This window comes from Clytia hemisphaerica, unplaced genomic scaffold (assembly GCF_902728285.1).
Source record: "Clytia hemisphaerica strain Z4C2 unplaced genomic scaffold, Clytia hemisphaerica genome assembly, whole genome shotgun sequence".
Classification (NCBI taxonomy): Eukaryota; Metazoa; Cnidaria; class Hydrozoa; order Leptothecata; family Clytiidae; genus Clytia; species Clytia hemisphaerica.
The window spans coordinates 139,256-151,963 of record NW_027104621.1 but is presented as its reverse complement, the minus strand read 5'-3'; the positions used below and the strand labels follow the sequence as shown (position 1 = coordinate 151,963).

Sequence of the window (12,708 nt, the reverse complement as noted above, 5' to 3'; positions counted from 1 at the left end):
TGGGAACGAAGTCAATTCCCCAGTGGGGCTGAAATTAGCGACCTTAAGCATCTAGGACGGCGAATTGAATGAGGACGTGAAGTAAATCTTAAAATCAAATTGCGAAGTATTTTCCGACTTTATCTAGATTTGATATTATTATATATTTGATATTTGATAAATTTTTGTAAAAAATAACGATATAATTCTCGACGGGATTCATATCATTAAAACTATTGTACTCTTCCTTTACCGTCTTCGTCCTGAAGACGCTATTGTAGGTAATCTTTCGACTGGAAGTAAATTTAAGGCAAGTTTTCGAGTAGGACTGGGGTTCAAGCAGGTCTATGACACAGGGGTGTAATTATGGCAGAATTCATAAATATCTCACGTAATTCGTAGAAATTAATTAAATTTTAAAGACACCGAAAACGATTCGTTCTAAAGATTTCATTTCGCCTAAGTTAACTCTCTATCTTCTCTTAGATAAGGGACAGTTTGGTGTTGTGAATAAAGGGACCTACGAAAAAAAGACTGTCGCTGTTAAAGTTATGGAATCCCATGTAACACAGGAACAATATTTGAAGGAGGCGAAGCTAAATAAGCTAGCTTCAGAGTCATGTGAGAACATAGCTTCATTTTTGGGCATCTCATATACATCGACGTACGCTATTATGCAAGAGTTCTGTTCCTTCAAGTTTTCAATAATATGCTCTCTCCAAGAAGAAGTATCTTCGCTTCAAAAACTCGTCAAAACAATCGACCATAACTTTGATTTCAAAGAATTTGAACATTTTGCTTTCAAAATTGTGAAAGATGTCGCAAATGGACTTTCACATCTACACAGTCTTGGTATAGCACATCGAGATTTGAAGCCAGCCAATATTCTAGTGTCCAACCAGCATTTCCATGAATCTAAGTTTGGTGAACCAGAATGGTATTCAAACCCTTTAGTCTGTAAATTAACTGATTTTGGAGAAAGTCGTTCAACAGTTGTCCATACCAGAGCAATGCTTATGAATGAAACGGTCCGAAAATCGACCGTCAATGATTTTAATCGTGGAACATTTTTCTACAACGCACCTGAAATTACAGTACCAAGCAAAAGACCACAAGCCTTCACACAAGCGATGCTTGAAAAAGCTGACGTTTGGTCGTTTGGTATGGTTATTTTTTCAGTCTTGAATGCGGATTATGGTGGTATTCCATATCAAGAAAACATCAAAAACGCCTTAAAAGACAGACCAGAAATGATCGTTAAAGAACAAGTAATCGAATTAATGAGAAATGAGATTCCGCCAACATGGAGCAAGAAGTATGCACACCTACACAATGCTCAATGGAGAGATCTGGTGAAAATTCAAAAAAGTTGCGCTGTTCATTTTGGAGAACGCCCAACTATGGTGGAAGTTTTGCATAGTCTCGGAAAACAGGTAACAGGTCGAATTGTAGCTCAGTAAGCGCCCAGCGACATTGTATACTTGCGTTTGATAATTTAGTACTATAAATTTTTAGAAAATTACAATCCACAAAATTTTCGAAAATTAACCTTTTATACTTTTATGCTAGAAACATTTTAGTGCGTAGTATGTAGTTTCTTGATTTCTCCGAAATAGAGGTTTTACTCAATGAAGTATAAGCCCATAGAAGCGAATCTTTAACCTTTCTCAGGCAAGAAAAAGTGAAGCCTTAGAATATACGCCGTACTTTTGATGACGGATTGAATTTAGTGGTTTCTTTCTTTTCGAGTGGCATTTTTTTAAATCTAGCTGAAAATTATACTTTTAATATCCGGAATTTGTATAAAAACCACACGAGCCGCTCAAAGCTGCGTAACTTTGGCGGGTAAGATTTAGGGGCTTCAAATCCTACTAAGGAGATTAGCTTCCAGCCCTTCGGAATTATATTTCATTGGTTTTATTTGCATGTTATTTAAAAAACTTATCAATTATAATTTCAGGAGCCAGAAAGTGATTGTTGGGCTTGTTTCAAGAATTCATCTTTAAATGAAATTGTTAGGTGAGATAATTAATGTGGTATAAATTTAAAAATTGATATTCAAGGTTTGGGATGAAAATCAAATTGGAGGTAAATAAGTAACGGATAAATGGATCTAGAAAGCGCTGAAAGTGTTAAACTTGCGATAGAAAACGGCTTTTTCTATGAGCTATTTTGACCGTGAAACAAAAGAGAGGTTTCAATCGAAAATTCTATTTTATTAACAGTTATTTAAGTCATCTAGGATGAATATTCGAATCCACAGCGTGAACAATTTCACAATCGGTATGAAAATTAATTATAATATGGACACTGTCAACTAGTTGTGAAAAAGTTAACTGAAAAAGTTCATTCAAATTTCTATTTTAGAAAAATTGAGATCATCAGTCTTCCGATAAGTCAAAACTCGGCGATGGAACACTATAATGAAGAGCAGGCACTTGCGTTCGAAAATACTGGGCTTCTCAGTGACCAACCACTAGAAAACGATGGTAGTAATGGTTGTACTTATCTTTGCCTGAAGATTGTTCAAAATTTGCTAAAAGAAGAATACACAGGAGAAAAATTGGAAGGTAATCGAAGTATATTTGTTAGCGCTATCAAGGTCGTGTTTTTTGAGGAATTGTAATCCGGGTTAATTAAAAAAAAAACATTCAGATTGGATAACTTTTTTATGAATTATTTAGAAAGATATGTAATGAAAAAAAGTTAAAGGTCAAAAGGTTAGGTCAAGTTAAAAGGCCTAAGGTAACTGAAGTATTCTATTTATTCAATTTAGAAATGGTAGCAAAGGTTATATGGACCTATCCAGCTATTCTAAACAATTTTCGAAGCTTTTCCAGCATGTCTCCGATGGATGCATACAAAGTTATGGTAGCTAATGATAAGAACTTCATTAAGATGAATTTCGAATATGTGGTTGGAAGTTATCGCGCTCTTACAGATTCGGGAAAGGCAGATCTACATGAAAAACTTAACTCACTAAAAGAAGATTTTGTATCTGTTTTTGTTTGCCTTCCTTACACAGTTGTGATATTTCGCTCAAAAGGAAAGCTACATCTTATTGACACACACTCAATTCCTGAAAACACACTCAATTCCTGAAAAGTCGGGGGGGAACTGGTACCGGGGTCATTGTATCGTCGGAGACAGCACAAGATCTTTGTAATTGGTTACATCTCCGTTTGGAAAACACAGAAATGGAAGTCAATACTCCACAATCATTGATTCTTCTAAAAGAAAAGTAAGGCTTCAGCTCGGTAAACTTTTTCAATTTACACCATAGAGACCACAATGAACAGACATTTTATTTTTGAAAAAGACTAAGAAGACTGGAAAAACAAAACCCTGTAAATTCTTCCCTGGCTACCCCATACTTTAAAATATTTAACCATCTTTAATACACACTTCACTTTAGCACCGATGACATCCATTTCGATCTCAATATGGTGGATGACGATCAACCTGTTATCAAAATTAGAGAACCAACGGTAAGTTTTAAAATTATTATTTTAATAGAATACTGGGTTTACTAATGCAGTGAAAAGATAATTAGTAACTTTCGTTTTCAAACAAAGTTAAGATTTAGCGATCCCCCACCTCATCTGCTCGACTCTTAGAACATCGACAGAGTTCGTAAACCTTTGTACACCTCTTTCGTGGCATGGTTTAGTCGCAGGAGAAGGTATATTATCTATCAAGTGAATCGGTCATGATGCGGGAGTTGGGTCAGACCTTGACACCTTAAACGTTAGTTAACATTGTACCCGTCACAGTACGCAACATTTTTGCCCTTAGGATTTATAGTACGTATTTTATTAATTTAGGGAAATTTGTCTAAAGCAGCAGAGCCAGCTTCTTCGAAATCAAACGAAGCACATAAAACAAGAAACCCGTCTAGAGTGGAAAAGAACTTTGTAAGAATTCAATTTAATTTAATTGCAGCGATCGCAGTACTATGAAAAATAACCAAAGTCCTATAAAATAAAATTGAAACGTAAACTAATTTCATTTACAGCTTTGCGAGTAAGAGACTGATCAATTTTCAAACCTCGAATTTACTTAATTACTTACTTTAGGTAAATCTGACTGAAGATCCGGATTCCTCGAATTCAAGCAAAGCAGAGAAGACTAAAAATTCTTCTAGTGATAGATCACCCTTGGTAAGATTGTCATTGGATTTGAAATGTAACCGATTCACAATTTGTTTTCGTGAACTCAATAAAACATTTAAAATTGAATCATACAAAAGCTTTTTTAGAACAATCTTTACGAAACACGATTTTCTAACGGAGTTTGTGTAATATCCAGGATCTGTTCGGAGATAAAGGTTAAACCCATTCAAGCCCATTCAATAAAGTGAAAATGAATCAAGAGTTGATAAAACAATAGTTTACATTCAAATGCTTTTTGTTGGTTTTAGGCAAATACGTTTAAAGAATCTGAGTCAACTTCTTCAAAACCGAACGAGACAGAAAAACAAGGAGAATTCTCAGGAAAAAAGCCGTCAAGAAAAAAAAGACCCTCTGTAAGATAATAACATTGCCAACAAATAAATGACCAGGATTTTCAATTTAATCTCTCATATTGAAACCTCCAATAAATGATCCTGTGTAAAATAATTTAACCAAGACATTACTGAGCATCACCATTTGACCTATTTTTTAAATATAGTCTGTGAGGAGACCCTGTAAGAATGTTATCGCGCATGTCTCGATTTAACTATCTAAAAATTAACGAACAGAGAGCATGCATCCATCTTTCTATTAAGGTGAAACAGATTATAACCGGGGGGGGGGGGGTACAAGGGTTGGCGGATGAGGGGCATGTGCGAACGGGACCTCCGAAAACCAACCCTTAGAGAAACTTTTTTGAAAAATTTTCTTCGATCTTTGAAAAAGTGGTATACTTGCGATATCATTGTACTATTTTCTTTAAAAAAAGAAATTCTGTTATATAACACTCAAGTGGGCAAGAGTACTCTTAGGTTCCAAATAAACGGGGTGGGGGGGTTGAAAAATTTTCTAGATTTCAATAAACGGGGGGGGGCCTAATTGCCGGGGGGGTTGGAAATTGTACTTCTGAAACCCAAAAATAATGTAAAAATAGGCTAAAATCAGGCTATTTAGAGCAAAATAAGGGGTCTTCTCTTTGACAGCTGAAAATATTCTTAGAGATTAATAAACGGGGGGGTCCTAATAAGGTCCGGGGGGGGGGGGGTTGGAAAATTTTCGAAAAATTAACAAGCGGGGGGGGGGCCGTTTATTTGGAACCTAAGAGTAGTTACCAAAATTTTAATTTACTAATCTACTTCATTAATTTCAAATTTAAGAAAGACCTTTCTGATATCTTTTGATGATGACACTTTTTCTGTGTTTATGAGTTGTAATTTGACAATTTGACCCTCATCAATTGACAACATATACGCTTTGTGTTACACGTCATACCATACTATGAGACGATGCCTTATAGATATTAACAAAATCGAGGACACTCGCTTACCACCAAAGTAGCCTTCATTTAGTGAATCAAGTCGCAAGTGGGGTCAAATAAACCCTAACACCTTATAAGATAACACTGTACCCCGCAAGGTACTAAACCGCTCAAAACATTTACACTTAAGTTTTACAGTACGTGTTTTTTTATTAAATTTAGAAAAATCTATCCAAAACAGCTGGACCAAGCTCTTCCAAATCAAAGAAACCAAGACACCCGTCTAGTGATAGGACAAACTTTGTAAGATTTCAATTAAATTTAATTGCAGTACCAAACAACAAAGTCTTTGCTGAACTAAACCTGTACAATCAGCGCAATAAAATAAAGTATAATCAATGTAGTCAAATTAAATCTTATTTACGATTTTTAACAACTTTGCCAGCAAGAGACTGATCAATTTTCAAATCTCGAAGTTACTTAATTACTTACTTTAGGTAAATCTGACTGAAGATCCAATTTCCTCGAATTCAAGCAAAGCAGAGAAGACTAAAAATTCGTCTAGTGATAGAACACCATTGGTAAGAATGTCATTGGATTTGAAATGTAACCGATTCACCATTTGTTTTCGTGAATTTAATGAAACATTTAAAATCGAATTACTTGGCTAGTTTACATGTTTTCAATGCGAAAACTGCTAAAGAATGAATGGTTGTGTAAAATGTAGTTTACATTCACATATATTTTGTCAAATTTAGGAAAATCTGACGGAAGAGCCTGAGCAAAGTCCCTCGAAATCAAACGAGACACAGAAAACAAGAAAGCCGTCTAGTGGGAACAGAATCTTTGTAAGATTTTTTTTGATTACAGTTGAACTCGTGTAATTCGAATTCTCAAGGGACCGAGAATTTTGTTCGAATTACGTACATGAGTTTCGATCTAGATGAGTTTTTGTATTTTTGACCTAATTCGATGAAAAAAGTCTTTCACAGGTTTACTTTTGAACAACTTTTTGTATTTTCGAGTTAGAATAATGAAACACTAAATTCATAAAGTGACTTCTTTATGTTTTATTTTTCCCATCTTGTCTTGATAAGAAATGGAAGGCAGTGGACGAGCGACGAGCTCCAATCGAATGTAAAAAAGAAAACATAGATTGGCAAACAATAATTCGTACGTCAAAATTGACAAAATGTCGAGTTTGTCAGCTTCAAAAAATCAAAAAATTTAAAAATTCGAATTACATGATTAAATCTGTTCGATTTACATGATTTTTCGATTTGCATCATTTTTCGAGTTACATGGGTTCGAATCATAGGAGTTTTCTTGTAAGGTTTTCAAGGTAAATTCTGAGGAGACCACAGAATCTGTTCGAATTAAGTGAGTTTTCGAATTATAGGAGTTCGAATGACACGAGTTCAACTGTATATAGTATACTTTCTTTTCTCTATTTAATGCGACGTCCTTAACAATTAATGTGGATAAACTATTTTGAAAAGTTCTGGTAAATTTATTTCCTCCGACTCTATTATTATCATAGTACACACCATAAAATTAAATTAAATCTTATTTACGATTTTTAACAACTTTGCCAACAAGAGACTGATCAATTTTCAAACCTCGAATTTACTTAATTACTTAGGTAAATCTGACTGAAGATCCGGATTCCTCGAATTCAAGAAAAGCAGAGAAGACTAAAAATTCGTCTAGTGGTAGAACATCCTTGGTAAGATTGTCATTGGATTTGAAATGTAGCCAATACACCTTATCGGAAATTCCACCTCATTGCGTTGTTGCTACGCAACACTTTTTGGGAGGTAAACAAAGCGCGATATTGCGGTTTACAGGCAAAAAGCCTTACAAAACACTCAAAATATTGATGCCAAAAGAGCCTCCAAATCAACTGAAGAACCACCGAAGTTGTTGTTGTTGTTCCTCTTTCTTATAGCTTCTGCTAGCATCTTGAAAGCTTTGTTTTGTTTGTTTTTTTTCAAATTCAGTGTATTTTTAGGAACATATAAACAAGCCAGATATAATCAAATGAGTTCTTGTTTTACGAGGGAACTTTTAGCGCTACTCGCGCTGCTATTGGTCCCATTTATGTTTACCTCCTAATTTCAACGGATCCATTTTAGCGCGATTGTTTTTGTGGAATTTCCCATAAGGTGTATTTACAATTTGTTTTCGTGAACTCAATAAAACATTTAAAATTGAATCATGCAAAGGCTTTTTTAGAACATACACGCGTTTTTATAAGAAAACTGCTATAAGAATATCAGAGTGAGATTTCGGAGATGAAAAATATTGGGCCTATTGTTTAGAACAATACAAAAATAAGAATAATGCTCACCCTCAGCCAAAGTACACAAAAACGTGTATATTCTTATTCTTAATAAACTGAATCTGCTTTATTTCATCCAAGATTAGTTCCTAGAACACAAATGATATAGGTTTGCCCGAACATATATTTTTTTTTATTTAGGGAAATCTTTCAAAAGCATCTGAACCAACTCCTGCGACATCAAACAAAACACAGAAAACAAACAACCCGTCGCTGAGGAGAAAAAATTCCTTGGTAAGATTTTGATCGGATCGGGTTATTTATGAATAGCCTAACCAGAAGTAAAAATACTAAGCTGAATAGAAACGTGCAGCTTTTTTTCTTGGGGTAAAAATATTTCGAATATCAACAGCTCTATTTACCATTCTGTGACATAGCATAATCAATTGTCGGGAATAATATCTACCATATCTACTATTTTGAGACATAGACCAGCTTCACCTTTTATCAAATATTGCCATATATCTATATTACCAGCTAAGTAATTGTGCATAGGATTTATGATATGCCGTATTGTTCCGAATCTAGACGTAAGATGAACAACCCTTCCTTTCATATCCCTTTTAGGATAATCTGGCTGAAGAGCACGATTCAAATTCTTCAAAACCGAAGGCAAAAAAAAAACTAAAATCTCGTTTAGTGAAAATTTGTCAACCGTAAGTCACTTTTGAGTTGATAATAAAGCTCTGAAAATTTGAAATTTCGTCAACTTTGCAAAATTCAAATGTTTTATCGCAATTGATTCTTTTGGTTTCATTATGGTTTTTAAAATGCTTAAATTGTTAAGGAAACCATTTTACATTTAGATCTTGCTCATTTTTAATAAAGTTTTTTTTTTTAAGTTTTTCTGAGAAGTATTCATAATACTTACCTTACTTTTCCAGTAAACAGAAATCTTTTTCGAGAAAAACTTTCGTGAAAGTTTCTTCTCTTTACGTATTTAACGCTGCGAAGTACTTATTTTAGAATGACAACGGTGGAAGGCAAAGTTTGTCAAGCAACTCATCGACAGCTGAAAAACAGAGTCACTGTGATACAACGTCCAGGTAAATTCAGTTACCAAAGTATGTACCAGGTTTATAGCCTGAGACTTCAGCTCTTTTTCTTATTTACGACCTAAAGTAGCAGAGGTTGAGGCCTGAGATCGCCTGAATAAATTTAGCTAATCAAAGAAAAGCTTTTGATAGGCTTAACCTTATTGGGCTGTAAAAATAAAAAAAAAACAAACCATCATCAGATTGTACTGTTCGTAGTTTTTAAATGAAACTAGCAATTGTGTTTTTGAAAATCGGAAACTTTTCCCTTCCAGCTCACAAGATTCATCGGATGAGGTCTCAACCAAAACAAGTAAGTCTTTGGTTTTTTCTTTGTCACGGACTTCGTATGTTCAAAGAATTCTTTTAATGATGATACCTCCCAATCTCATTTCATTTCTTTAAGAATACACGAAAGAAAAAAGACAACTTTTGCGAACAACTCGAAAATCCTACATAGCGCACGCATAATTTCATTTAAAAGACTTAGTTATACACCCCTGTATCAGTGACCCGGTTGGATCAGTCCCGGTGGATAACCCGGTGAAAAAGGATTCCAAAAGTGGCCTAACTTTAAAACCCAGTAGGATAATGAGTGAACTCAGTCAAAATTTCCTCGCTGAACAGAATTGGAAAATTTATTGTCATATTAATTACATTTTGTTGGTCAACTCGGTCAAAAATTCCAGTTTTTTTTTTGGATGAGCAACCTAGTAAAAAGTAAAAGTCTCCCTTAATTTTTTATCCTCTTATTCTCCACATAATCCATTTCCAAAACTATCATTTTTCCCTGTGGCACTAACCATATTTTTTCAATTTGAATATCTTAGTGTCCTTGTCCCGTTGAGAATCGATGTGAAAATTCTCAACCCATGTATAATACCTCAAAATCAGACTCGGTGAAATTTTCGTAGTCACCCCGCTGGGTTTTAAAACGCCACTGGGTCACTGAGACTGGGGTTCTTTATCCGTAATACCTTCATCCTTTTTTCCCTTTTTTATCAGGCTGTGAATCAATACTGACGGATGACTATCCAAAGTATCCTAGATCAAAGTTTAATTTGGAAGACCTGGTCAAAATATGTATCGGAGAAGAAGTCGAGAAAAATCTAGTCTGTAATAGAGTCCCACGCGATGTCTTTTTTGACGCAACTTACATCATCGATCTAAATAAAGTCAATCATAAAGATATTACTTGCGACGGACTAATTTATGGGCCGTGTTCATCTCCATCAACAAACATTAATGTAACGTTCGCAGAAAATGGAAAAATTCAAAAATGTGGTATTGCTAAGAAAGAAAACGACCACACGCATGTTCTTCGTCGGCAGTACAGTGTTTGTTCAGCAAAACTTTTGGCTGGAGCAAAAATGGAAAGGAAAATTTATCGATTCGAAAGGCCAGGTTATGGATTGGCCAGATACGCTATTATAACATATAACTGTGTAATTCCAGAAGGTTTACCCAAACCAACCTTTAACGTTTTCGGGAGATGCCACGGAAACAGAAAGAGACGAAAACATGAAGTCTACGTGCGTACATTCCCTACTACGCTTGAAGCAATGAAAAAGAAAGTCTGCTTCAAGACACCGAAAAACACCGTCCAAGAGTTACGAGAAGAAAATGGGGGTGTATTAAATTTCACCAATCCAGCGAAACTTCCCAGAAACCGAACGCAAGTTTACAATGCATCCAAAGGTCTTGACAAGCCAAAACATAGAAATACTGGAAGGGTAAAAAAAACACCGATTTTTCGAAACTTTTGATGATGTTGTCTGGTGGAAGGTTTGTGAAGAAAGTTCACTATGACACAAATCCTGAAGAACATGTGAATCCAAAAGTCTTTGCTGGCACAGATTCTACATTAGGATACATAAATACATTTTGCCGAACATCCAACCCAAAAAGCCAGCTGGGGATCGATATGACGTATAAGTGTGGGCCGTTTTATGTGACACCTTGTACTCTGAAACATCCTGCAGTGGTGCTTGAAGACGACCCAACAAAACATCCAACGGTTGTCGCAGCTCTCGCTATAACTTACAGAAAAGAGACAGAAGATTACAGCTTTTTGGCGGAAGGGATCAGAACGACAACCCCAAATAAACTGATTTATGGTACCGACGGCGAAGTAGCTATCGAGAAAGCTTTTGAATCAGCATTTCCAATAACTGAAACAGCGGATGCTTCCATCCATTTAAGATGCTTCAACCATATCGACAATGATATCGGACGTTTTTTGAAATCGAAGCTACCAAATAACGAAATAAGAACAATAGTCAACGATATTCTAGGATACGAAGATGCACATGGTACAAGGTATGCTTTAAAACTTTTTTATGATGAAGAAATCTACATTTGAAATGGGTGATGTAAAAAGGATCACTTAACATAACTGTTTAGGAACAGCTGGCTGTTCAAGGCGTCCGCAATCATGGAACGATCTACTCTGTCTTGATCTTATATTCAAAAGGTTTCGCTGGGCATGCCATTCGTTAAAACCAGTATTTAAGAACGGTGATTATAGCTAATTTTTTGAACAGATGATTAAATTTGGGTGATTTCAAACTCACCTAAACAAGCTACATGCTGAATGGACCTACCTGAAGTCTAATACAATAAGAAATAGAAAAAATCGCAACAACATTGATGGACAGCTTCTTGGTACTAGTAGCATGGTAGAATAGGGCCACTAAAACACGAGACAACGAGAAACATGAGCAAAATAAACGATTCATTTGCTCCTTTAAAATTTAATCCTATCAAAGTAACTTTTATTTACATTACAGATTTGAAGGACTGGTTGATGCACAAGAAGAAGAGTTTGAGCAAAAATATGATTTGATGAAGAAAAGATGGCCAGACTACTTTGTGAATTGGGTTGAAACCGCAACTGGTAGGTCTCGCCCCTTAAAGGAGACGATGAAAAAGTGCATGCTTCGAAATGTTCGTGAGTCTGCTGGACTTGGTAACCCGCCAAACAAGTACAGTAACAACCCTGTTGAAGCCATAAATTTGGTCGTCCAAGAAGCAATTTCAAAGAATGCAGTAGATGTGATTTCATTTTTGGACAAAGTTGAGAGGCAGGTGTTCAAAGCTCAAGAAGATGACTTGATACAGGCTATATACAATATGGGCATTTATCGTCTTGCTTGTCCCGAAAAATCCGTTCGTTCGAATTTCTGAATGGAATAAAATGTCCAATGCCCAGCAGGATGCAACAATTAAGAAGCTCCTTTCTGGCGCAGCACCCAATAGATCCCATAAATTCAAAGGTGCAATACTTCTAACATTGAATTGAATGAAGCCTGTCAGTTGGCTGATCTCCCAATTTCTACTCTTGAAAAACCTTGGACGGATGCTGAATTTATCATCGCTCAAGGAAGAGAAGAGTAGAAAAACTGGTTTCTGGTGTTACATCTATTTCGGGCTACGATAGCAACGCCATTGTGGGCATCAACGGGAAATGTGACTGTTCAGAATTCGGCTTTAAAGGTCTGTGCTGTCACGTCATTGCATTCCATGCTTATAATGATACCTTGAATAGATTCTTGGAGGAGTTTTAAAGTCGACCCTGCGAAGGTGGTTAATGTTCCGAAGCGTGGTGGAAAGAAACCGCATGAAAAAAAGAAACGGCATGGAAAAAAACAACATAAAATCGCACCCAATCACCCACCTGAAAACAGATTTTGATCCTCAAGTCGATGAGGAAAAAGAAATGGATTTCAAGGAGTTTTGGCACAATAACGAGCCATTCACCATTCACCGGTTGGGAAATGAAGAATGTAAGCGTGCCGTCAAATGCGAGCAATGCAGGATGCATTTCCCAACAGGGAAAAAGGTGAAGATTGGCTCCGACATTGTTGTTAAACACCGGGAATACTACTATCGTCCTAATCCTGATGGTGGTCCACCAATCCTAAC

At 35.9% G+C, this 12,708-nt stretch overlaps 3 protein-coding genes and 1 long non-coding RNA gene across 4 annotated transcripts; all 4 read left to right on the top strand.

The window, feature by feature from the left end:
- Nucleotides 1-345: 345 nt before the first annotated feature.
- LOC136824677 (probable serine/threonine-protein kinase DDB_G0278535) lies at nt 346-3,081 on the top strand. Its single transcript, XM_067080666.1, has 5 exons — nt 346-370; nt 466-1,412; nt 1,940-1,998; nt 2,347-2,549; nt 2,756-3,081. Exons 1-5 carry the CDS (start codon nt 346-348, stop codon nt 3,079-3,081), a joined length of 1,560 nt encoding a protein of 519 aa, XP_066936767.1.
- A 21-nt stretch (nt 3,082-3,102) lies between these two features.
- On the top strand, nt 3,103-4,513 carry LOC136824676 (uncharacterized). The gene is made up of 5 exons (XM_067080665.1): nt 3,103-3,220; nt 3,395-3,467; nt 3,804-3,893; nt 4,056-4,139; nt 4,400-4,513. Exons 1-5 carry the CDS (start codon nt 3,177-3,179, stop codon nt 4,511-4,513), a joined length of 405 nt encoding a protein of 134 aa, XP_066936766.1. The 5' UTR covers nt 3,103-3,176.
- A 2,544-nt stretch (nt 4,514-7,057) lies between these two features.
- On the top strand, nt 7,058-8,366 carry LOC136824683 (uncharacterized). Its single transcript, XR_010849141.1, has 3 exons — nt 7,058-7,135; nt 7,892-7,984; nt 8,318-8,366. It is a non-coding gene; the product is annotated as an uncharacterized lncRNA (long non-coding RNA).
- Nucleotides 8,367-10,534: 2,168 nt separating this feature from the next.
- Nucleotides 10,535-11,970, top strand: LOC136824675 (uncharacterized). The gene is made up of 2 exons (XM_067080664.1): nt 10,535-11,103; nt 11,574-11,970. Exons 1-2 carry the CDS (start codon nt 10,550-10,552, stop codon nt 11,968-11,970), a joined length of 951 nt encoding a protein of 316 aa, XP_066936765.1. The 5' UTR covers nt 10,535-10,549.
- Nucleotides 11,971-12,708: the final 738 nt, after the last annotated feature.

What these genes read in the sequence shown, in the direction of transcription:
- LOC136824677 (XM_067080666.1), top strand. Translation starts at nt 346, where the DNA reads ATGGCAGAATTCATAAATATCTCAC. An exon ending in AGAATTCATAAATATCTCAC is followed by an intron (nt 371 to 465) that starts GTAATTCGTAGA and finishes ATCTTCTCTTAG; the next exon opens with ATAAGGGACAGTTTGGTGTT. An exon ending in TCTTTAAATGAAATTGTTAG is followed by an intron (nt 1,999 to 2,346) that starts GTGAGATAATTA and finishes TTTCTATTTTAG; the next exon opens with AAAAATTGAGATCATCAGTC.
- LOC136824676 (XM_067080665.1), top strand. Translation starts at nt 3,177, where the DNA reads ATGGAAGTCAATACTCCACAATCATTGATTCTTCTAAAAGAAAA. An exon ending in TCAAAATTAGAGAACCAACG is followed by an intron (nt 3,468 to 3,803) that starts GTAAGTTTTAAA and finishes TTATTAATTTAG; the next exon opens with GGAAATTTGTCTAAAGCAGC. An exon ending in CTAGAGTGGAAAAGAACTTT is followed by an intron (nt 3,894 to 4,055) that starts GTAAGAATTCAA and finishes TACTTACTTTAG; the next exon opens with GTAAATCTGACTGAAGATCC.
- LOC136824675 (XM_067080664.1), top strand. Translation starts at nt 10,550, where the DNA reads ATGATGTTGTCTGGTGGAAGGTTTGTGAAGAAAGTTCACTATGACACA. An exon ending in GAAGATGCACATGGTACAAG is followed by an intron (nt 11,104 to 11,573) that starts GTATGCTTTAAA and finishes TTTACATTACAG; the next exon opens with ATTTGAAGGACTGGTTGATG.